The 22983-nt window shown below is 47.1% G+C and overlaps 1 protein-coding gene across 4 annotated transcripts in view; it reads left to right on the forward strand.

Moving 5' to 3' along the window:
* Window positions 1–22983, forward strand: part of nhsa (Nance-Horan syndrome a (congenital cataracts and dental anomalies)) — a 55417-nt gene that overhangs the window by 28598 nt on the left and 3836 nt on the right. For 2 of the 4 annotated variants that reach the window (XM_035647775.2, XM_047336802.1), the window contains exons 2-7: window positions 14661–14813; window positions 15236–15357; window positions 15937–15999; window positions 17732–17924; window positions 19451–19582; window positions 20120–22939. In XM_035647775.2, coding sequence (XP_035503668.2) covers window positions 14661–14813; window positions 15236–15357; window positions 15937–15999; window positions 17732–17924; window positions 19451–19582; window positions 20120–22939 — 3483 coding nt within the window. Of the gene's footprint in view, window positions 1–14660; window positions 14814–15235; window positions 15358–15936; window positions 16000–16043; window positions 16911–17731; window positions 17925–19450; window positions 19583–20119; window positions 22940–22983 lie in introns of those variants that run through there. The other 2 variants (XM_047336803.1, XM_047336804.1) reach the window with 2 other exon arrangements.

Below are 22983 nucleotides of genomic sequence, written 5' to 3' on the forward strand. Positions count from 1 at the left end.
CAGGAAATATACTGAAGCGTTTCCACCGTGAGCCCTCAGAGAGTACATGCAGAATCAGTTACAACAGCTGAGGGTCACTTATTATCTGAACTACACACTCTGCAGCACAGCTTGGTTCTAGTTTGGATTTCTGTGTTCTCGCTGGAAAGTGTGTAATTGAATAGTGCGGCATTCCTGCTGACTTTGCAGAGCTGTGAGTGGATCTGTAGCAGATACGAGCTCACTCGAAACTTGAAGTTGAAATTTGCTCTGTGTGATTTTGGGATTTGTAAAGGGCGTGTTTAGCCTCTGCCTGACTTGTCCTGTGGTTTGCGTCAGACTGCAATCTGTTGAGAAAAGCCATCTGTTGGAATTTGGACACCGCTGGAAACAGCTTGACTGGATGAAGATACATTTTTCCATTTACCACCTCTGCTGTGTGCCGGTGGTCTTGTATATGTAACCACACTAACTGGAGGGCTGTCACCCAAGACTGAGAGAGTAGGAGAGGATAAACACCCTTCAGCCCACAGCTTACAATCAGAAAAGCTTAATTTATAAATGGACATGGTTGTCTATTCTTTGTCAGGTTGCGCTACCAGGGAGCTAGAACTTTTGAACACTAGCATGTCTCTTAACGTGTCCGCGAGTGAGATTTACACACTACACTTTATGCACAACAAACCAAAACATGCATGAATTAAATCCCCTTCCAAAGATCCATGCTTGGTGAAATTCTGAATACCCGTGCACTGATCAAGGCTAATCATCAGGCAAAGTAGCCACACTGTTGTCTATTGTCTCACGAACATGACAGCTGACAGTGGGTGGTCCATTTAGGACTTAATCGTTCTATCGCACTATGGACTGTTCATCTTACAGCACTTTACTTAGTTTTAAAATATCTCTTTTAGGTTATTATATGTTCTATTGATGAAGTAGCATTGATCACTTTGAGGGGGGGTAGAAAATAGTTAAGCAGGGGTGGGGATATGAAAACCATAAATTCCATTTATCCCCCCCGGCAAATCGCACCCTGGTTATACTCCAAATTCACAGTGTAAAGCGGTTAGCAGTGTGGTAAATTACAACTTCAGAGTAATTTGTCGTTTGCCCTCAGGGCCGTATGATTGATGTCTCCATTCATGTGCAGTGTATTTGATTTCCTCTAGTGGTGTTGTCAGGTGAGCTACTTGTTGGTTTGATAAAGGGCTTTTCAATGATGTTTGCCTGTTTCTTACTGTTTGCCTTTCTAAGCGGTCTATTTTCTTGTGTCACTCAACTTGACTTTTACTGTGATCTGTGGTTATTTTCATTCCCATCAGTCTTTGGTGTTTACTTTTTCGGGGCCTTAACAGAACAGACTGAGGTGAAACACTGTGGTATATTTTCCTTCTTTGTCCCTTTGCTAAACTATTTTCTCCAAAGTCTCTGGCCAAGTCTCTCTTTGAGGGCTGATGAGGAACATGTTGTTGGCCCGGAACAGCAATTGTCCAGACATAGTTTTGCAGCTGTAACTCGACACAATAGCGCTGTCAGTCTGGATTTGTCCGCATGTTGAGTGAAGCATTTTTGAGCCTTTTTCAAAACCAAAAACACGAGTAAATTGACGTCCTGAATCATCACTGCCCTAATGTAACCTGCAATTATTAGCATGTCCTAGCTTACCACGTACAGTCGACACCAAGCATTATTAACTAGCTAGGTTACACTGGTTTTGGGGGTTACAGGATATTTAAATTCAGATAACTTACATACAAACTCACTAATTATCAGTGTATGTGCTGTTCGAGAATGTAGAGGTCCATCAAATTGAATGAATAAACAGAACTGATACACTTTGTGATTGTTCTTTAATCCGCCTGAGATTGAGAAGTGTCTGTATCAGCACTTCTAGTGGCCTTTTGATCATTAAAGAAGTCTCCATACATCATGTGCACTGATGTATTTGCACAGACTATATAGTGTACTGTAGCGGTGTACTGCTTTCTCTATTTCTGCAGGAGATGTCTTTATTTGTCACAGGAAAAAAAGAGAATAGTGGCCTTGGCCTACATTCTGGTGGGCTCTGACTTGCGTCAAACTGACGCCACATACCCAACAGAGTGTGTCATGGATGCCATGCCTTTGGCTGCACCCACTAATTTTAAATCACGACATAACAACAAGACCCATCATTACAAAAATGCTGCCTCTGCAACAATATTGGATACATCAGCTTTGTGTCGGGGCATGGGAGGGATTACAACTGGTGAAAGAAACAAAAAAAACAAACATTGACAAAATGCCAAATGTAGAAACCATAGCTACTGCTTTATAGCCACAAAGAAAATGTGCCCTTTTAGCTCGATGCACAAAGACAAGATTGGCATCCAGTCCTCAGGCCTGCCATTCATGAAGCACTCACATGAGAGAGCCCTCCAAGGGCAGCAGGCCTACTTTCTTTCCCCAACCTTAACCCAGGACCATTGCTGGGTTTTTTTCTCCTGGGGTAGAGCCACATTTATAGAGAGAGGCCGCCGACACGTGAGTCTGGCATCTGTAAAATCGTGTCAAAGAGAAACAACCCAGAGAAAACAAGCAGAGATTAGAAGTGAGGTGAAGATGTTTGGTTCCTGTTCGGGACAGTCCCACAACATATGCTCGATGATAAGGTTTTTCTCTGAGGGGCAGTAAAGCAGAATCGTTTCTAGAGTAGTGGAAAATCAAGACTGCTGCATTCCAGCTACAGTACTCTCTAGAGGTTCATCTGAGGAAGAAAAAAAAAAGCACAGTATTAAATTATAACAAGATGTTTTTCTGATATCCTGCTGCAAACAACTCAATGTGTTTTGTTTTTTCATTCTTTTTCATGTGCCCCTGACTCCCTGCTGCTTTCTGCTCATGATCAATAGGTAAGTACCAATTTAGATTATGGTTTTCAGTACACTTGGTACCAATCTGCAAATTTAAACAACTTGATATATTTTGTATTTAGTAGTCAGTCTTTTTTCCACTGCAGCTCAGACAGGCATCTGCGCAGGACTCATGGTTCACTGCAGGGTTATGCTTGAGTTTTTTTTCCACGACTGAGGTATGATGAGCTGTGAGCTGGCACACCCTCTCTTGAGCACGTCTCCATGCGTATGTGCCCATTTACATGGAGACGCAGAGTTCAAAATAATACAATGGCGTCCCTCATTGTTGTTTGCCGGTATGAGGAGTCAGCGTGGCCCTAACAGTCCAGCTGTGATTCGCGCAGATTATACACACCGGCTTATTGACGCTGTCTACACTGCTGTGCTAAGGAGTAAACACACACCTCTCTGTTAACAGGCTGCTCGTTCACACACATGCACACGCTGGCAGTTACACAGCAGGTCACCACTTTAGCAGAATCCCCTCAAAAAGTGCATGTTTGGTTATTTGTATTGCAGCGCCGTGTTCACACAAAGAGGCCAACAACAGAAAAGGTTCTCTCCTGTTGTGTCCTGGGAGAGATGACGCAGGATCACATTTTCATTTTAATCAGACTAGTTGTTCAGTTTGTGTTCCCACAGCGACATAAAAGCTCCTCGTGGACCTTCATGGCAAAACTTGACAGTAATTAAACATTTCTTGCTGTGTATCCCATTATATTGAATTTTCCTCATAATTGAAGCCCACTGATGCCAGCCTAAACACCTCATGGACAGCGTGTGTTTGGGGGCTATCTGGGTGTGGCGCTGGAAGCCACCAGGAACTACAATGGACTGATCCTCACCATTGTTTCCACTCCAAGGGCTGCTGGGTTTCGCTCCCCGCATATCCATCCTTCCTGCCAGCGGCTGGTTTGTGTTGAAGCAGCCAGGCCTCCAGTTTATTCTCCTTCCAAGCCCAATCCCATCAGGCGGAGATGTTTTGAAGGATGGCTCAGCTCCGCTCAGTCCCGCCAGCTCCGCCTAATTCTGCTCCCTCATGATGGCTTTCCCACAGACACACACACACAGGTCACTCGCCTGCAGAACTGACCTCAGTCTGACCATACGTGTCAGTTAAAGCAAGCTTTCCATTGATCCGTTCCCGCGCAAACTCTGCCATCGTCGTCTCTCTCCAAACCACACCTTCCCCCGTGTCTGTGTTCTGGGTTTCCTTTTTCCCCTCGTTGTGTTATTCCCTCCCTTCACAGTCTGCCTGTTTTGCCTATTGGGCTCCATGCGAGCGGAGAGCGATGCCAGTAAACTGGTGAAACCAGAGTCGGAGGCTCACATCGTCCAGTGTTTGCACAGGAAACTAAACTGCGATTAGCCCGCGCAGACGCTTATATAACAGTCTGCATATTCTACTGTACCTTGAGCCAGGTTACAAACACATTGTCAAAACGTGTGAGGTTTCATCCAATCATGAAATTGTGCCACTCTTCAGCCAGCCTTCACTTCACACTACAACTACTCACAAACACACACACTCATATATATATACACCATCATGTCAATGTTTCCATAACCTCTGCAGCTCTGTCTGTGACCCGAGACTGGAGTGCCGTACAGGCTTGTGCCCTCTGACCCCTCAGTCTGTCACACACTGAATAACAAGCTAATGAATGAGCAGCTGCACAAAAAGGCAGGACGTGCTCCTGTTGTTTGGTGGTGCTGGGTTTTGTGTAAAATGTTTGACGGTGGTTGTCTGTGGTCCCTCCACTCTGACCTAGGGTGAGTCTTACTATAGCCACTAGGTCAGGAAAACAGACGGGCCTTTTGTTGATACCTTACCTACCTAGTGTGTTAAACATGTCGTTCCTTTATATATTTGATTTGGGACTCGTTCTAAAAAGGTGCTACAACCTTATTTACATCCATACATATATATACATAGTGAATTACTTACACAATGACATGAATGTGATTTTTATAAAAGAAGAACATATATTTTCATATTAAACATACATCTATATCTGTGATCTTCCATTGCAGTGACATGCACCTGCTGTTGTTTTGAAATTACACAACAGTGTAGAAGCAGCGTGATGTACACTGTATTGTGCGACTGATATACAAGCACAAAAAGCTCAGTGAAGCATGTTGGTTTGGCCCGATGAAAGTTTAATCTCCGTTGCTATTCTTTTCTTGCTATTCTTGGCTTTGGACTCTTGGAAAGATAAATTCACCCCTGCATCATTCGCCCTGTCCGGCCACAAGGAACAACAAAAAAAAACACCCCACTTCAGTTTCACCTTTTTTGAACGCAGCCATGTTCCCGTAAGCCCTTGGGCTCGTGTTGACAGAGCTGACAGTGCAGAGGCTGCTCACGTTACCAAAAAGGTTCTTCATCATCCTCCACCTCGTGGCTAACACTGCCCCTTCACTTCCAGTAAAGCCAGGAAGGAACTCCTTCTCTCTTCTCTTTTTTTAGACTCCCACCAAGAGTTCCCGCCTCTCTTGAGGGGCCTGCGAGACCAAGAGCAGACTGAACAAAAGCAGCAGGTCAAAGGACACACATTTTCATTTGTGAGTCTAATAGGGCCAGGTGTACCTGCAGGGTATGAAAAACCCTGGGAGCTTTTTCAGCACGGGACCAACCCAGACACACCCCTTCCTCCTCTGTTAGAGGGTGTGTGTGTGTGTGTGTGTGTGTGTGTGTGTGTGTGTGTGTGTGTGTGTGTGTGTGTGTGTGTGTGTGTGTGTGTGTGTGTGTGTGTGTGTGTGTGTGTGTGTGTGTGTGTGTGTGTGTGTGTGTGTGTGTGTGTGTGTGTGTGTGTGTGTGTGCACTTCAAAGGTCTAGCGAAAGCAGGGACCCAGGCCAATCTCAGCGGGTGAGCCATTACAGCCCAATAGGAGTCAGCTGTGACCTCAAAGAGCGTTAAATGATGTGATACGAGAGGGTGTGCTCCCGCCTCCCATACAGCAAATCAGAGCTGTAAAATGAACTGCACGCTGATTTAAAAGGGGCACGGGAGCTTATTTTCTGTGCATTTCTGCTTCATTAGATTGTGACAGTTGAGACGGTTGAGAGGGAGAGAGAGAGGAAATGAAGGGGGGAGAGAGAGAGGAGGGTGACATACAGCAGAGGGCCCGGACTGGATTTAAACCCCTGACTGCTGCGACGCAGTCCTGATATAGGATATGTGCTCGACTGACTGAGCTACTGCTGCACCGCAGGGGTGAAGGAATTTTGTGTGGTTTCGGAAAAATAGGCCTTTAACATACAATTTGAATGTTATGTTTTACGTGGTGCAGTAACAATCCTAAAGAACTGCTTCCTACTTGTCCCTAATCGGAATTGTGATTGCAGCAAAGCCCACAACATCAACAGAAAAGTCATTGTCGGCAGCACTTGTTTTCATGAATGAACTTTAACAATGAGAGGATGAGGTTGTTTTTATCGTTTTTGCTTTTTTAAAAAGCCGTCATCTTAACCCGGCATTTACTGTGAAAGAAAAGGCCAAGTGGAGTGACCGTGAGTGTCCATGTGCTCTGATATGAGCCGGACTCCCAGTCAGTGTGCGCAGACCTAATAATGAGGTGTTTGGAGGTCAAGAGGTAAAAGGGTCGCTGAATGCGGGGCCACGACCCCTGCCGACCCCGCTGAGCGTGCACGTAAAACACAGAAAAATGAGTTACTGCCTCTGTTGGCTGTTCGCTGGGAGTGGCTCTCATTCACAGTGGTTGTCGCCGGCTCCACGACTTTCCCTTTTCATTGCTCAGGGAGTGCGAGTCGAAGAGCGGATGCTGGTTAACAACAGGCCAGGTTGTGTGGAGACGGCAGGGTGACAGAGAGTTTGTTCAGAAGAGATGGTTTGAGATTTGCGATCAGGGCAGATGTGTTTACAGTCACTTCCAGAGGATTACATCTTTTACATGCTGGTTATAAATCAAGATTTAATTACAGTAAACTGGGAATTACTATGGAAACTCCCCCTTTTCCTGAACTCAACTCTCCCTCAACGTGTGGAGGCTGATACGGACTGTTCTTTATTTATTTAATCTGCTTTTAATCAAACTTGTACCAGCTCTGAGAGGAAAGGTGATTTATACAGCAGGGTCAGATGTCAGAATTGTTGTGAGCTTTCCCTCAGTACTTTGATATCTCTTGGCTAGTTGTGAAAATACTGTAAGTGCATCTACTGTACATGGATGACATTTTCTTTAAGTTTCTTTTAGGCGATAAATGATTTTAGTCTCGACAAAAAACATTGCTAAAGCTTTTTCAGACATGAAGTCCAGAATGTTTCCGGAATATTGGGTCCATATATTTTCAGCAGTTTGCCAATCGAGTATGAATAATGGAGCAGGAGACGTTCACAACAGTAGGATAATTTCTGGAACTTTCAGGCGAGGAGTGGCTCCTGGGTAGAGCGACCACTCGCTCCCACTGAATCTTCCTGAGATTTTCTTGCTGCATTCTCACATGGGCTTACTTTGGCCCTGGCAGGAAAATGTCCGGAGCTGCATGTGCGTTCTCACATACGGCCCCTCTGGAAAGGTTCAGGAAAAACATCCGGGCTTCAGTGCATGTCAGGAAGCAGCTTTAGAGTAACTCATGCACACGGTCAATTGATCTATTATTCATATAACATTATTAATCAGTGTTGCCTGAAATAAATGAGCATTTCAGGTGCCAGTAAACATTTTGTTTTGTTTTCTTGTTAAAAGTATTTTATTAAACCTTAACTTCTGTTGCTCCTTTGCTCAGAAACACGGACCAGTTCAATGTCACCGTCACAGCAATGTGTTCTGGAGCTCCACGATATTGATCGCTCATTACTGTGCTATAAAACACGCCGCATACTCCCATGAACATTCCACATGCTGTAAAATCTTTACTGAGGAAATGTTTCTGGGGACTTCAGGCATCGTAACCCCACCCCCTCTCCAAAAAAACCCCATCCACTCTCTCCTCAGAGTTAAGAGTTCCTCATCTTGGCACGGAGCTAACCCTGCGACACGCACCGCTCTGGAGGTTTCAGAGAAGAAAGTATTTGAAGTCACCGCAGCCTGCTGTCGGACTTTGTAGTGGTAATATGAAGCAGCTGAGAAAACAGGCGCCAGTCGCACACCGCTTCTGCTCTCCGTTTGTGAACGCTGGGTGATCTTCAGGAGGATGTCAGTGTCAGGAAATGTCCCGTGTGCGGCCTCTTGGCTTCAGAAACGATCCCAAAACATTCTGTTGTCAGCGTGGTGCGTGTGTGTGTGTGTGTTTAAAAGGGATAAACATTAGAAATGATCTGTTTGGGAGTGTGTCACAGGAGGGACGATTTGAGGTTGAAGTCATGTGGATTTATTTTTCTGTTGTTTAAGTACAGTTTTTGTTTATCCAGAACGTTTGCGTGGCGTCCGGTGTCGGTACATCACCACGTTAAGGTTCAGATGCTGCACTGACGTGACGTCTGTGGGGTGACACACAGCCCCACTGTCTCTCTGTTTGCCCTTAGCAGCAGAATGTTGTGTTTGTGAGCTGGTGCATCTTTTCACAATGGAAACTCTGTGATATCCTGATGGGACTTCCCAGCTCCTTCCATACTCCCAGCCTCACCGTACATCCTGGCACATGAGCAGACAGACGGTTTGGCGGGTCCCGGCGCTCTGCCAACATCTGAGCCGCGGAGCAACGTCTCCTCGAGCACAACTATGATTTAATTCCACCGCCAGACGAGTTTTACGTGTGTGGGCTTGCGGCACTGCCAGCGCGTGCTGACGCCCTGACCTCAAGTCAGGAAATACAAGCAAGCTTTAGTGCACTGCAATTAGAGAGGAACAATCCCCCCACACCTGCATTGCTTAAACTCCACTGGTGATGTCATAGTGAAGTTAAAAAAAAAAGAAAAGATCATTATGGTGAACTGAAGAATGAATAAAACAAAATGTCAGTTTTATTTCACTTTACTAGACTAAGTGTCAGCATGAGCCCGTTTCTCCTGCCTCAGCTAGACATTTAAGTGACTGGTGTTGAGGGACAGTAAAGCTCCTCAGGAAGTGAATCAGTCGTCTGATTACAGTGTAGCAGCCCTTTTGCCGTGGTACCTGCAGGCAGCGGAGAGTCAGCATCGGGCTGCAACAATGGCTCATTTTAGCCTCCCCGTGGGCCTCCTGGTTCCCAGCATCACATTCCGAGCGGAGGTCACGGGGCCCACCTGCGATCCCACATCAAAGCTCCCGGTGAAGTGAGGGGGGGCCCATTTAAATAGGTGTGGTGGCATAAACACTCCCGTTCTGAGGTAAACGGGAGAAGAGGAGGGAAGAAGTCTAGGTTCCTTGCAATAAAATTAGTCTCATGTCTTGTGATTTTTTTCTTCTCCAGGATACACGTGCTGACAAAGTCAACACAAGCAGCACATTTCAATTTAGTCTTGGAACGTCACTGACTTGCTGAGTAAACTAATATTTGGTCCTTCGTTATGTCTAATGAAAATATACAAAAGCCCTTGTAGTTTAGTGACGATTATGATTCTGCTGAAATAATTAGCCACTTTTGATTGTTTTTTTTGACATACACTAATTGAATTTGAAATACACCATTTTTTTTCCTGAAATATTATTTCCTATCAATGCAAATTGAAGATATTTTGGTTTGGGATTGAAGACCAACTTTTCTGATGTTTTACAGACTAAAAACTAATGAGTGAATCAAAAAAGCCCACACCAACAATTACATTTTCATAATTTTGGGGGACAGATTTTAACAAGTAAAAGAAACCGTAAAAACCAAAGCTGCAGAGGTCAGGATATCCCGATTTTATAACCCCCAAGTATTGATCACACTCAACACACCCTGGATCCTGTGCTTCCCATAATGCATCTTGCTTATATTTTTCATTTGACAAAACTGTTTCCTTTCAGATCCACTCAGAGCCACAGACTGGGTATGACTCTGTGTGTAAGCCATGTATAAAATCAGTGGACTGCACCTTTAATCCGGAATTACATTAACTAAAAAACTGCTGATGCCCTGCAGAACTTACAGGAAGTTTTTTATTGTTGTTATCACTGGTCTTTTAAACTGACTACGAATATTTGGGCCTGTGGGTAATCCACGATGACGAGCTGGTGAAGAGAAAACTCTCAAATGTATCGCTAAAGCTGCTTTCAGACATGCACTGAAGTCTGGACATTTTCCTGACGGAGGGGCTGTATGTCCCAGAATTAGACTTCTGGAAAATGTCTGAGTGAGCCCATTTAACAGCACAGCAGGAAGATATCGTTAAACCCAGGCTCCACCCCTCGCCTGAATATTTAAAATTTTCCTGCTGTTATGAGCAAATCTGACTCGGACAATCTCCTTCATAGTTCTTCATATGTTAAATGCAAACTATATTTTCCGGAGTTCATGTCTGAAAATGGGACCATATCATCTTTCTCTCTGCGGTTCAATTTCTGTTTTGCTTTGACAGTAGTCTACGCAAACCAAATCATATCAACACATCAGCAACCTGTGTCCCAAACCAATGTGTGGCATGGATTCCTGTCAGTTGTCTTTTCCCTCCAGTAGAACATCTCAGCTTCAGGCTTCAGCATCGTCTCCTCACTGGATGTAAACAATCTTTAGCGTCACCTGCTGCAAGCGGGTCAGCAGCAGCAGCGGCGGCGGCGATCAGCTGGGAGGATGTGGGCTCAGGGCGGATTACCGGGGAGACGGGTATTATTGTGTGCCTACTGGCACTGGGACTCTGCTCATTGTGTTCCACTAATCAGACCTCAGAGGGACTTTCTCCTGCAGTGGAGCAGCGACGTTGTTTTCCAGGCCCTGGCTCTTTCTCCACTGACTGCAGACTGATTTCAGTCTTGACCTTTGGATATCTTCCAACAAAAAAGAAAAGAAATTTGATCAGTATCTATTGTCATGTTGCTTCATGCTTGAGCCAGGTGAGTGCCATTCAATTACTGTTATTGTTGTTGCACTGCAGCGTAGACTGAAACGCATTTGGTTTGTCATCTTCATCTTGTTCTTTAGGCTCTCGGAGCGTCAACTTTGAATGATTTGAATGACACGTCTTCGTTTACGTCCTCGTGGTGTTTCATACACAGGACATTACTGGATTTATATTGTTTCAATTTGAGTGCGTCATCCAAAGACTGAAGCAGGGGGACACGTTGGCCTTTGAGTTGTGATATTTGAGAAATGGAAAAAACATGCACTGTTGTGCGCATCCTTTGGCATTCCTCTACAGCCGCCATGATTCTCCATTGTGGGTTAAGCGGTCAGTGTTGTTTCAGCGGTCTGGATTAACACTCAGACTCTCCTGTGGCAGACCATAAACAGATTAGTTTAGGCCAAGTCAGGGCCTGGCCGGACCATCTGTACCCGGCGCTGGGTGGGGAAGGGGACGTGGGGGGAGGAGTGTGAGCAGATGTTTGCGGTGGAGCTGTGGGTCAGTGTGGCAGCGCAGTGCAGTGCAGAGGGACGTCGCTGTGAAGACATGAGGGACGTGGAGACATCCGAGAGAGACAGTGACTGAGTTAACGTCTCACTAGAGTTAAACCCACAGCGCTCTGTAATGGCTCTAGGATGTTGTCTCACTTCCACATCCCAAGGTACTGTATAATTTACCGGGGCTTTAATTGAGCTTCATGCGCCTCCCATCTTACCTTTTTTTTTTACTCTGCACGCACAATTTGCCACTCCAGCGGTTAGACAAACACGCCCGCGCTTTGTTTGAGGATGTCAGAGATGACGGGATGAAAGCCGGTTCTTCACATCAGCTGGTTTTGCTCGAATGTTTTTGCTTGTTTAGTTTTAAGTGTGGAGACGGTCTGCATGCTGTGAAACCAAGCTGTTGCTGCCCCTGTTTGTTTCACTAAGGAAGAGAAAAGCTTCAGATTCCTGTTTCCTCTATTTCATTTTGCATTTGTGCCAAAGATCCCACTAAGTTTCTTCACCAACTTTTAAATTTAACACACATCGTTGATTCTACATGATGTAACCGTACCTGTCGCTCCCAGGATCCAATTTTCATATCTAAGTGTGAGCAAATGACTGACATGTGCGGCTATGGTTCCCAGACCAGGAGCAAATTGTAGGTGTGTGTGTGAGAGTGTGAGTGTGGGTGTAAGGGGGTTTGGCTTGGCTCCTGTCTGGGCCAATATCGAGAAAATTACAAGGCAGAGGTCCGTCTGAGGAGGCAGTTCTTTCATCCCCCCCTGCTCCTGGCCTGCAGGGCTGCTGGCAGGGCTGATAGTGGTGAGGTTATTGAGGGGATGATCCTGCTGCAGATGAAGAGGAGGAGGAGGAGGGGAGATTGATAGGCTGTGTCAGAGGGGGGTGCAGATAATAGATTCCTCACTGGGAAAGTTCACAGTATGTTTCAGAGTCAAATAAGCGAGGGAGAAGGAAAGTGGAGACTTTCCCCTTTCCAAACGAGGACTCGACTGTTTTTCTTCTCACCCGCAGCCATGTGGCTCATTTGGTTGAGTGCGGCCACATTGCAGATCACTCAGCCTGGCTGTGAAAGAGAGGGAGAAAGCTGACGAGAGGTCAATGAGATGACGACTTGAGGGCTGATGTGTTTTTCTTTGGCCTCATTTGGTGGCCAACAGCTGACCACCGACCAACCCGTTAAAGGGGTTTCCCCAAATGGACTTCGGTCTCCATGAAAACATCCTTTAAGGGCCTCGGTGCACTAATGCTTTGTTGTGCAAGCACAGACTTTACTCAGCTGAAAGTCAGATTTCACTGAGCAAGGTGAAAGGAAAGGACTGATGTGTTTTTTGGCCGGAAGGAAGATAAAAACAGGCACACGCACACAAAAAAAATTGCCGAGCATAGAGAGGAGCACAGTCTGTGTCCTAGTTGTTGTTGTTGTTGTCGTCAGATGGGTTTTTAGTTTGCTGGAGACCTTGAGGGTGTCACCGCAGGGCCAGCAGTTCATATCTCAGCAGGGAGGCGGGGAGGGGAGAGGCTGACGAACCAACCACACCACCGGTTACTCACCAAGGCTTCACCACAATACACAGCAGAACGGCATTTCAAACGCTGCGATTGTGTGTTGCCAAACACATTTGATACACACAGAGAGATTGACAGCAAATTAAAAATGTATCGCCTCAAATTAATGAAATAAACAGATGCAGATGCTGCCATACAGGACATGAGAGCTTACTGATATAAATCATACACCATGACCCCCGCAGAACTCCGACAGCACACAACGGAATCAAAATCCCAGAATTCTGCTTGTTTCCATTCTTGCTGAGTTGTTGATGAGAAGATTGATGCTACTCTCTCCTCAATGACGTCACCGGCTCAAACAGCTCGGGCTGCGTGAAGCTAAAAGATGCTCGTATCAGCACCTCTGAAGCTCACTGACAAGAAAAGCAGCGCTGCCCCTGAAATGTTAATCTGCTCTGTGATGAGTTCACCCCCAGCATCTACAGCTGAGCAGGAGACACTGCACAGAGCTGGTTCTCAGGTCTGAAGGGTCACAGCAGGCGGCCTTTAGAGAATTCACAGAAGTTAGTTTTTTTAAAATCACTCTGCATGTGTAGCAGATTTTAGTCTCCGTGACCTTCGGTAGATGTGATTGAGAGATTAACGTCTTTTCTGAGTGAAAGAGACCGGAGCTAGCTCCTGGCTGCACTACAAAGCGAACCTGCGGCGCGCTCGGCCAAAGTTGCCTCTCGGCGGACATCTGGGGGGTCGGGCGTGCGTCAGGGGAGCTGCCAGGTCAGGGCTCAATCCCAGAAATATCCTCCGGTAGGAGAAGACTGACAGATGTGTAGGTCTGCTGAAAATACGGCCTCACCGGCATTGATCCTCAGAATATTCCTTAAGGATTCTACCACACGTGTGTAGAATCATCTCTCACACCAAAGTCTCTTTAATGCCCTTGGACTTTTAATAGATACAAGAGGAAGGAAGAGAGGCAGGGGGAGGCTTTTCGTTGTCGACACGCACATCACTGTTGATCGTTCTTCACATACAGTATACGGTATCATTGATTACTGCATAAAACACCTATCAAAACACCCAAACAAGCAGCAGAATGAATACTTAAGAGCTCTGTATAAACTCAAACTGTTCTTCCTTTTCCAGCCTCTGTGTGCTTCGCGTGTTATCTGAGAGCTGCGCGTCTCCCTCTCTGTAACCCGAGGATGTGGGGGGGGAGCAGCGACATTACTACGTGCACTGGTGGATGTTTAGAGGATGAAAGTCACCGTATCAGGTTGCATTTATACCCGTCCGTTTAGCTACAGGTAATAGCGTTGCATTAGTAAACAGGCTCCTGTCCGGCCCCTCACTGGATCTGATTACCGTGCCTTTCTGTCTCCGGGTTCAACTCCCAATGTGAGGCCGTTGTGAACGTTCAGCCACACCGTCGCCGTAGTGGAAAGCCCATTGAGTTAAATTTTTCTGAGTCTGCAGAGTTCACCTTAATGATGTTAACCGGTGTACGACCACAAATATGCCCCGAGTGGAAATTTAAAGCTTTTCTTACCAGTAGCCGTGGAGCCCAGCAGGCTGCCCCAATGTTACGAAAGCAAGTCTCTTTTCCATTAGGAATCTGGGCATACTCAGCATTCGCTGTAGATCTGGTGACATGTGCTTCGCCTCGGTTATCAAGAAAGATATTACAGAGTTCTCGAGTTTCCCCAGAACAGAAACTGGGTAATTACACTATATGGTAAAGGTCTTCGAGCCAACAGCCTGTGTACTTTTACCACTGGTTTTCTGTCGTATGTCATTAGAATTTGCCTGTTGTCTGACCTGCTCATGTCGTCCATCTGTGGCAGCGGTGTCGAACCTGGATGTGGAGAGCAAGCTGACGACACACTACCAGGCCCCGTGGCACCAGCAGAGGAACATCTTCCACCCCGCCACGCGGCCAGCATGTGTGGAAGAGCTCCACAGGCAAGCCAGTGTCAGCCTGTGGGCCCTGCACCGAGGTGAGGCCCCCCAGCACCACTCAACCCCTATGACCGCGACACACACAGGAGCAGCCACACAGCTGCACTGGAGGTCCACTCTCCAGTTAATGCACCTCTCCTCCATTTTTCATTTTTTATGCCATTTAAAAAACTTTTTTTTCTGTTTACTTTTTCTCTTCTGAGACATGTGCTTCCCACCATAAAGATCTGCATTACATCTTGTCATAGATATTAATTAAATACTATCTTTCTGGTGTTGCTCTGCCCTCTAGTGGGTGGATTTTGCAACTACACCCTGCTTGTAAAAGAAGTGGCATTAGCCGTTAGATGAAATATACCGTACATGTGCTTTTGCTGGGGTGGAGTGTGTGTGTGAGAGAGAACACGGGTAAGATACACACATTAGGTCTTCAGCGTCTTTACCTGATCTTTTGCCGCAGATCACCAGAGGAGACGATCAGGCAGCAGGGAGCGAAGAGTCACCATCTCGATTTTGCCCGTGCCCCCGATGCCCATGTACCCCTCCCCTCACATCATCCAGGGACAAGAAAATGTAACTACGGTGAGTTGACGAACACTGGATCCTAACCACTTTTTCTATTTGATATTGTGCAATTCTATATCATTGTATTCACATGCTGAATATTAAGTTGTTGTTTTTTCCAAATGCATTTTTTTTCAAGTGTTCGATTCCTTGTTTTAAAATTAGATTTATATGATGAAGAAGAATGATGTTCTTGCTATGCACAGATGTGTGATGTGCTTTTAAAGGCAAATTAACATTTCTTCCCCACAAGCAGCCAGAGAGGCATGTTAGAGATGCAGCCACACAGTTAACACGAACACAGGTAAAGAGGACAGCGGACCGTGTTTGTCTTGTGTTCTGTGTCATCTGTGCAGAGCCTGGTTGTTAGAGTTTCACTTGACTGCCCTGAATTTATATTTACTTAACATCACAAATGTATCATCAATTCTTCTTTATTTTTTATCCCAAAACCATCAACCTGCCTCCACATACTCCCCCTCACAGAGTTTACCCATGTATTGTTGTCTGTTTTGTTGATGTGTTTGTTCATGTCAGATACCTCCATGTTGATGTGTTTTTGTTGTCCTTTTTTTTCCTTTTTGACCTGTAATTCAGTTTGAATCCACCCGCTCCTCCTCCCCTACCAAATGTTGTCACTTCTCTCCCTGGAGCAGAAAGGTATTGGTCCCTCCCTCCGTCCCTCCTGGCTCCTACGTGCTCCTTCTAACACTCTTATTTCACAACTCCTCACCTGCTCTTGTTTGTTTGACTCCTCCTAATTAACATAACAAATCTTTTCTAAATGCATGCCCCACAGAGCGCCCTGCTCCACCCAGTCAGTCAAATGGGGTGATGGGAGTTTGCTGTGAAACTGAATTGAAAGTTTCATCCGAGCTGACGCGTCACACGACTTTACACACTCAGACAGTTGTTGTCAGGGTTCGTGTGGCGGGCCCGGGATGCGAGCCTCGCAGTATGTGTGGAATGTGTGTGAGGGCCACAGTCACAGCCGCCCAGCAGCCCAGGGTTTCTCTTAATGATAGGGGTGACTTCTACCCAGCTTGCGCCTGTGATTACCCATGATTCCTCTGTGCTGCGGTTTTCTCCAGTGCGCACATCCCCAAAAGAGCTGACGGCCTCATGTTTCTTCCTCTGTGCACCAAATATATCATGTTGGATGCCAGCTGTGAGAAAGACAGGAGGCCGTGGACAGGGCCAAACACCAAACACTGCCACTACTTTTTCCCCTCCTTCTCATCCCGTATGTGTCCACTCTTCTCGCTCATCCTGCCCCCTCTAAAACACTCCTAAAACCGCCTCTCTGTTTCTCGAAAACAAATCAGCTGTAAACGGTCTCCCTTTGATTTCCTCTTTTTCTATTAGCCGGGAGAAGTTTCCAAGGAAACTGGTTTCTTTTGTGGTCGGGGTTTTGTCGGGGTCTCATTGGTCTGCTGGGAACAGAGGAGCACAAAGGCTCAAGAGCTGGCTTTAAATGGGGGGTGGGAGGTTGTCGGGCTGTGGAGGTGGGAACCAGTTGAGCCTGAGAATCACTCCCAGTTTCACATGTGCCTCTCTGTAGGAATCTCGAGGTAAGAATTTAATAGACTTGATTCATTTAGCATGAGAGTTACAGGGGATCTTCTGTATTTAGGCTTGAGAGGCCTGAGGAGGACCGTGGAAAAAGGATGAGCAGTAGTCTGAGGAGAGCACTGTGCAGTGATTGACGCTGAAGCTCAGAGGAATGCTGCTGCCAAGTATTTCTTCTCAAAATATTTCCGGAAACTCGTTATTACGCAGGAGGACTCGTGGACAGAGGTTCCGAGGATTCGACGAAGCATGAGCTAAGAGTTTCCAAAGCAGCATGTTGTGACTGGAAGTGACTGTTTACACCGTTTTGTCACATTTCTGTCCCGTGCCGTAGCTGTTGACTGATCTCTCACAAAGCAGAATTAGTTTTAAACAGCACTGGCGCAGGTATATTCAGTAGCTTGTGATTTTAACATGTTTGAAATTCTAAATGTCTCTCTCCCTTTTGACGTTTTTGCATGAAACCAACTGAGTAGTTTCTTCTGTTCTCTCTCTCTGCAGCATGCTTTGTACTTTCTTTACTTAATGAGTTCTCTGCATGAACATGAAACTCAGCTGCTGGAAGGGCACGTTTATTGATTTACCTCTGTCTTTGCTGCAGATTAATGACAAACTAATCCTTACATCTAGCCTCCAGCTCTTTCCCAGATGAACTATTTTAACAGCACCGGCCCAATCCCTGTCTTTTAATCACTGCACTCTCCCAAAGCTGAATTTGATCTTTTCCACCTTTTTTTTTTTTTTTTTAACTCCGCTGTACCATTTCCCACGTAGTGCCACCTAACCTTCACTCCCTAACCATGCAAATATCCATCTGTTGCAGGCTGCGCCCTCTGACCCCGACACTGACGGGGTGGCTCTAGGTCACCGGTCTAAGTTTCCCATCCCTAACATCCCCTCCACCCTGGACAAGCAGACTAACTGGTCTAAAGCCCTGCCGCTGCCCACCCCAGAGGAGCGAATGAAAAGCAGTTCACAAGTCATCAACTCATGTGTCATCCCCATTAACGTGACCGGTAAATTGAAAGCACTCACTGTTTTGTGTCTGAAGCTGTTAACTGTGGGAGCGTTGTGCTGTGGCGCTCTGGAGATCTGTCATCCCCTTGACACAGTCCCACTGTGACGCTTCTTTATCTTTTATCAAAGGAAGAGTTTGACATTTTTGGGAAATATACTTATTTCCTTATCTAGTTGGAGTTGGATAGAGAAGATTAATACCAGTCCCATGTCTGTCTGATCGTCAAAGCTACAGCCAGCGGTTAGCTTAGCATAAAGACTGGAAACAGGGGGAAACAGCTAGCCTTGGTTTATTGTTTAATCCATTCACTATCTGAAATTTAAAAATTACGAAGTTGTAGTTTGCAAGACTAAAAGACAAGCCCTACATTTACAGTATATGTGTGTAAACAAATTAGGTAAAACATATTAATGAGTAATCTTCAGAGGTGCTGGTAGGTGGATTTTGTTACTTCGACGGAGACAGGCTAGCTGTTTCCACCTGCTTCCAGTGTTAATGCTAAGCTAAGTTGAGCTATTCGTCCCCTGGCTCTAGTTAGATTGTGGAACGACATGAGAGCAGTTATCAATCTTTGTCAACATCTGACTATTGTCATGCACATTTCCCAAACTGTCGAATTATACTTTTAAAATTGCGGCTGTGATTTCAAATCAAATCACACAGACTTTTGCATACCAGAAGCTCCACAGCCCACTAACCAACATGTTGTCTCTTATTTTGTTGTACAGATATATATATACACACACACACACACACACATAATTTCTTTACAGGAATCTGTAAATTCTGCTGATCATGATAAAATGTCCTCATTATCAGAGGCAGTGATTCTGCTACAGAGAATCACTGTCATCGTGCAAGTCATGCTTTGGGCCCTGTTAACTTTCTTTCTCATGCTTTGACACTTTGTGCCTGTGCAAAGAGCAAGACGCCATGACCTGAATGCCAATTAGTTCTGTCCAAAGCGTTGAAAAGATCTGCCCCGTGTTATTTACTCGTGCTCGCATTGATTCAGGGAAGAGAAGTGAAGACTGGCTGAGCCAGAGACAGTTGAGGATTTAAAAAAAAAAAAAAAAAATGCACATAGTAAGCAAAGGCTAGCAATTGCTATGGTGCTGAAAAGCCTGACCTGCTATCACATGATAGTTATTATGTATGGGGAGGGAGAGGCTGGAAGACCAGGAGGAAACACAAAGACGCTGAGACTTTCACTGCAGTATTCACACGTCAACATGGGGACTTTATTGTTTCCTTTATGCCTTTTTTCAGAATAGTTTTGATTTTTTTTCTTTACATTTTTTAATTTGACCGGTTAAACATTACATCAAGTAGTGAATAATTCCTCATTCTTACTCACAGTTTGTCTTACTGTGGCTTTGAGCTCCATCAGGTAGCTTTCCGCCACTACTACTTTCGTAGAATGAATGGTTTCGTTTTTTTGGGGGGGGGGGACAGCGTGAGAGTTAAAGAAGGAATCGCTGCACCAAACAAAGATTCCTCTCAGATGTCGTGTCTCCGTTGCAGGGGTTGGCTTTGACAGAGATGCCAGTGTGCGCTGCTCGCTCGTTCACTCCCAGTCTTTGCTTCAGCGGAGGAGGAAGCTGAGGAGACGGAGGACGGTCGCCGGCATTCCCAGACAGGTGCAGCAGGATTTAGGTACGTTACTCCATCTCACTGCTTGTCAGTCACGAACACACCCGATATCCAAAGCTGCTGTCTCTGCTATTATAAAGGTGATGTTTATGTCATTTTCTGTAATTTCTGATATAATGTATGGTTTAGTATCAAGGGCCTAGCCACTTAATTTCAAAGACAAATGACTATTAGCAATGCTCAGTATTTTAGTACCGTTGTGTGTTAAAGAATATATCCTACATCAGGATATTGTAGAAGGAAAAAACTGAAAGAGCATCTATATATTGCCAACATGAATATGAAAAACATCAACTAGTGATTGGAAGCATATTTTTAGTCTTTCATTATTCTCTTTCAAGGTATTTCGGGGGCATTTCATGCTTTTATTAGACAGTAGAGAGATGACAGGCAGTGAGTGTAGAGAGAGCAATGCATTAAACCTTGTAAGAAATAAGGATTTTGGAAGAGTTTCCAATGTCCTCATCTCAGCGTCAATCTGTAGTTCAAGTTAAATTGCATTTCTAAATGCTTCTCATCCTTGTGCTTGTTCTCTCCCAGATTCTGATGACTCTCCAGGTTCCAGAGAGCGGACAGTCATAGTTCATGCCAGTCCAGACATCACGTCCTATAGCGAGGAGCTGGCCAGCCATCTCAGCACCAGGGACTCGGGTTGCCAGACAGAAGACTTTCTGATCTCAGAAGCGCCGTCTCGGAGAAGGATCAGGGCGCAGAGAGCCCAGGGGGTTTCCCTCTCCCTGTCTTACTCTGCAGGCAACATCTCCTCCCTGCCGGACAGCATCGACACCATGTTCGCCGCCTCGGTGGGCGCACACCTGCGCACCAGGAGTTTGCCCCGAGACACGAGCCGGATGATGGATAACGGGCAAAATGACAGTGACGACGAGGAAGAGGACCTCTGTCCCTTTGACGCCGAGGACTTCCTTCCCGGACCCGGGAAGTTGCTTCTGAAGGATGAAGGAGAGAGCACAGACGACCAGGCTATTTCCGAACACCAGCTGGGCCTCAAGTATAAGCAGCTCTCTGAGAGTCCAGAGCGCAGCTGGATGGAGAGGACCAGATCCCAGCTGCCAAGGAAGGCCGACATGGGCAGCTGTGAGATCTCCTCCAGCTCAGACACCTTCAGCAGCCCTGTGCACTGTGTCTCAGCCGCCGGGGTGCTGGCCGGCCAGATGGACCATAAGGACGACCACCAGTCTTCTAGCGGCAACTGGAGCGGGAGCAGCTCCACCTGCCCCTCGCAGACCTCAGAGACGATCCCCCCTGCGGCCTCTCCACCGCTGACCGGCTCCTCGCACTGTGACTCTGAGCTCTCCCTCAACGCCGCCACTCACACCAGCGACGACCCGAGCGGCTTCATGCTGGACCACTACCAGGGCCTCAGGACCCAGCGGGCGGGCTCCTTCTCCTCCACAGCGATGGACATATTGGAGGAGGCAGGGGTCAGCACGCCCGTCGAGCAGGAGTGGAGCTACCCCCACCCCGAGCCTCTGCGCCCGCATGACTTCAGCCCCGAGCCGAGCAGAGAAGCCGAGAGCAGCCTGGGCTGCCCGAGCTTCACCAGCATGGCCACATGTGAGAGCAGCTTCTCTGACAAGCCGCCGTCAGAAAAGGCGGACACCGTGTCGCACTACTCTGTAGACACTGAAGGGTACTACACCTCCATGCACTTTGACTGTGGTCTGAACGGCAGCAAAAGCTTCACGTACAACTACGCAGCCTCGGGCTCCGATTGTGGCCTGTCCGACTTGAGTGGTCACATGACTCTGGGGAGGCGCTGCCTCTCTTTGAGAAAACCAAAGGCCAGGCCGTCTCCCCCCAAGAGGAGTTCGTCCTTAAGGAAAATCTGCAGTGAGGGGAACATCTCTGACAAGAAGGAACCAAAGATTACATGTGGGCAGCAACCTCCACTGTCTTCCAAGGAGAGGAGACTGCAGCTGGTTTTGTCTGGCTCTCCGAGGCGCATAGAAAGAGAGCCCCTGGTGGTCTGGGGGGTGGAGGACTCAGCAGATCTACCCGACTTGGGTATTTTCAGCTCCACAGATGCACACTCGTTTAAGGACGATGGGGTTGTGCAGTCCGACTACGCAGATCTGTGGCTGCTGAATGATTTAAAATCCAGCGACCCGTACCGATCCTTGTCGAACTCCAGCACGGCCACAGGTACGACCGTCATCGAATGCATCAAGTCGCAGGAGAGCTCCGAGTCTCAGACATCCCAGTCTGGCTCCCGAGCCACCACTCCCTCACTTCCGTCGGCCGAGAGCGAGTTTAAGCTCACCTCTCCAGAGAAGTTGGCGGGCCTGGCCAGCCCATCCAGCGGCTACTCCAGTCAGTCGGAAACCCCCACCTCCTCATTCCCCTCCGCCTTCTTCCCCGGGCCACTGTCTCCATCCAGCGGCAAGAGGAAGCCCAAAGTCCCCGAGAGGAAGTCGTCCCTCTCATCACTGTCCTGCAGGGACGGAGCCACCTCCAAGACTGACCTGGAGCTGCCCATAATCCCCCCCACCCACCTCGACCTAAGTGCCCTTCACGGTGTCAACAAGGCCTCGGCTTACAGGACCCAGATTCAAATCCTTCACCAAAACAAACACAAAGCCGCGGCGCCGGCCAAAGCTGCCGCGCCCACCATCTCGGAGGTGTTTAATGCCCGCCCCATGTCCATCACACCCACGGTGCTGCACTCGGTGCAGCTGCGATCCTTCAGTAAAGACGCCGAGGGGAGTCATGAAGACAAGACAGCTTCCAGACTGAAGTGTCCCACCGTGGACCTAAAAAGCACACTTTCATGTAGTAAATCGTTAGAGCTGAAGAGTCCGCTGTTGCACAACTATAATCACCTTCACACAACCTCACAGGAGTGGTTAAGGTCGCCGTTCACCTCGGACGAAGAGCTTGCGTGTGGAGAAGCAGCATGCGAGAGTGAGACGAGGGACAAGCAGGACAGGGAGGCTCCTCCAGAGAGTGCGACATCGTGCAGGCCGACGCCAGAGCCGTCGTCCGACACCCGCGACGCGACCACAGCCAAGGAAGCAGAGACGCGCAGGGAGTCGGCAGAAGCAGCCGTCTGCTCTGTGGACTGCAGCTCGCAGCCGGAGCCCTCACAACCGCCAAGAGTTGAGCCCATCGAAGAACAGATGTGTTCCGCTCCCCCCGCCCTGCACGGCTCACCCAGGAGACCCGACATTCTCGACCAAGTGCCTGCTACTGACAGTCAACCCCAGTTGTTGCAAGTGACTCCAATCGGCAGTGAAGATTGCAAAGAAGAGGGATACGAGTCGTCGGGTGTATCCACCGAAAGTGCCTCTCCAGGCGGGAAGGACAAGTCCGCACCAGAGACGGAGGATTACTTTACAAAAGGTATCGTATGAGTCTGATGCCTTTTAGATTTGGTTTGAGAATTG

The sequence above is a fragment of the Scophthalmus maximus genome, chromosome 13 (assembly GCF_022379125.1).
Source record: "Scophthalmus maximus strain ysfricsl-2021 chromosome 13, ASM2237912v1, whole genome shotgun sequence".
Classification (NCBI taxonomy): Eukaryota; Metazoa; Chordata; class Actinopteri; order Pleuronectiformes; family Scophthalmidae; genus Scophthalmus; species Scophthalmus maximus.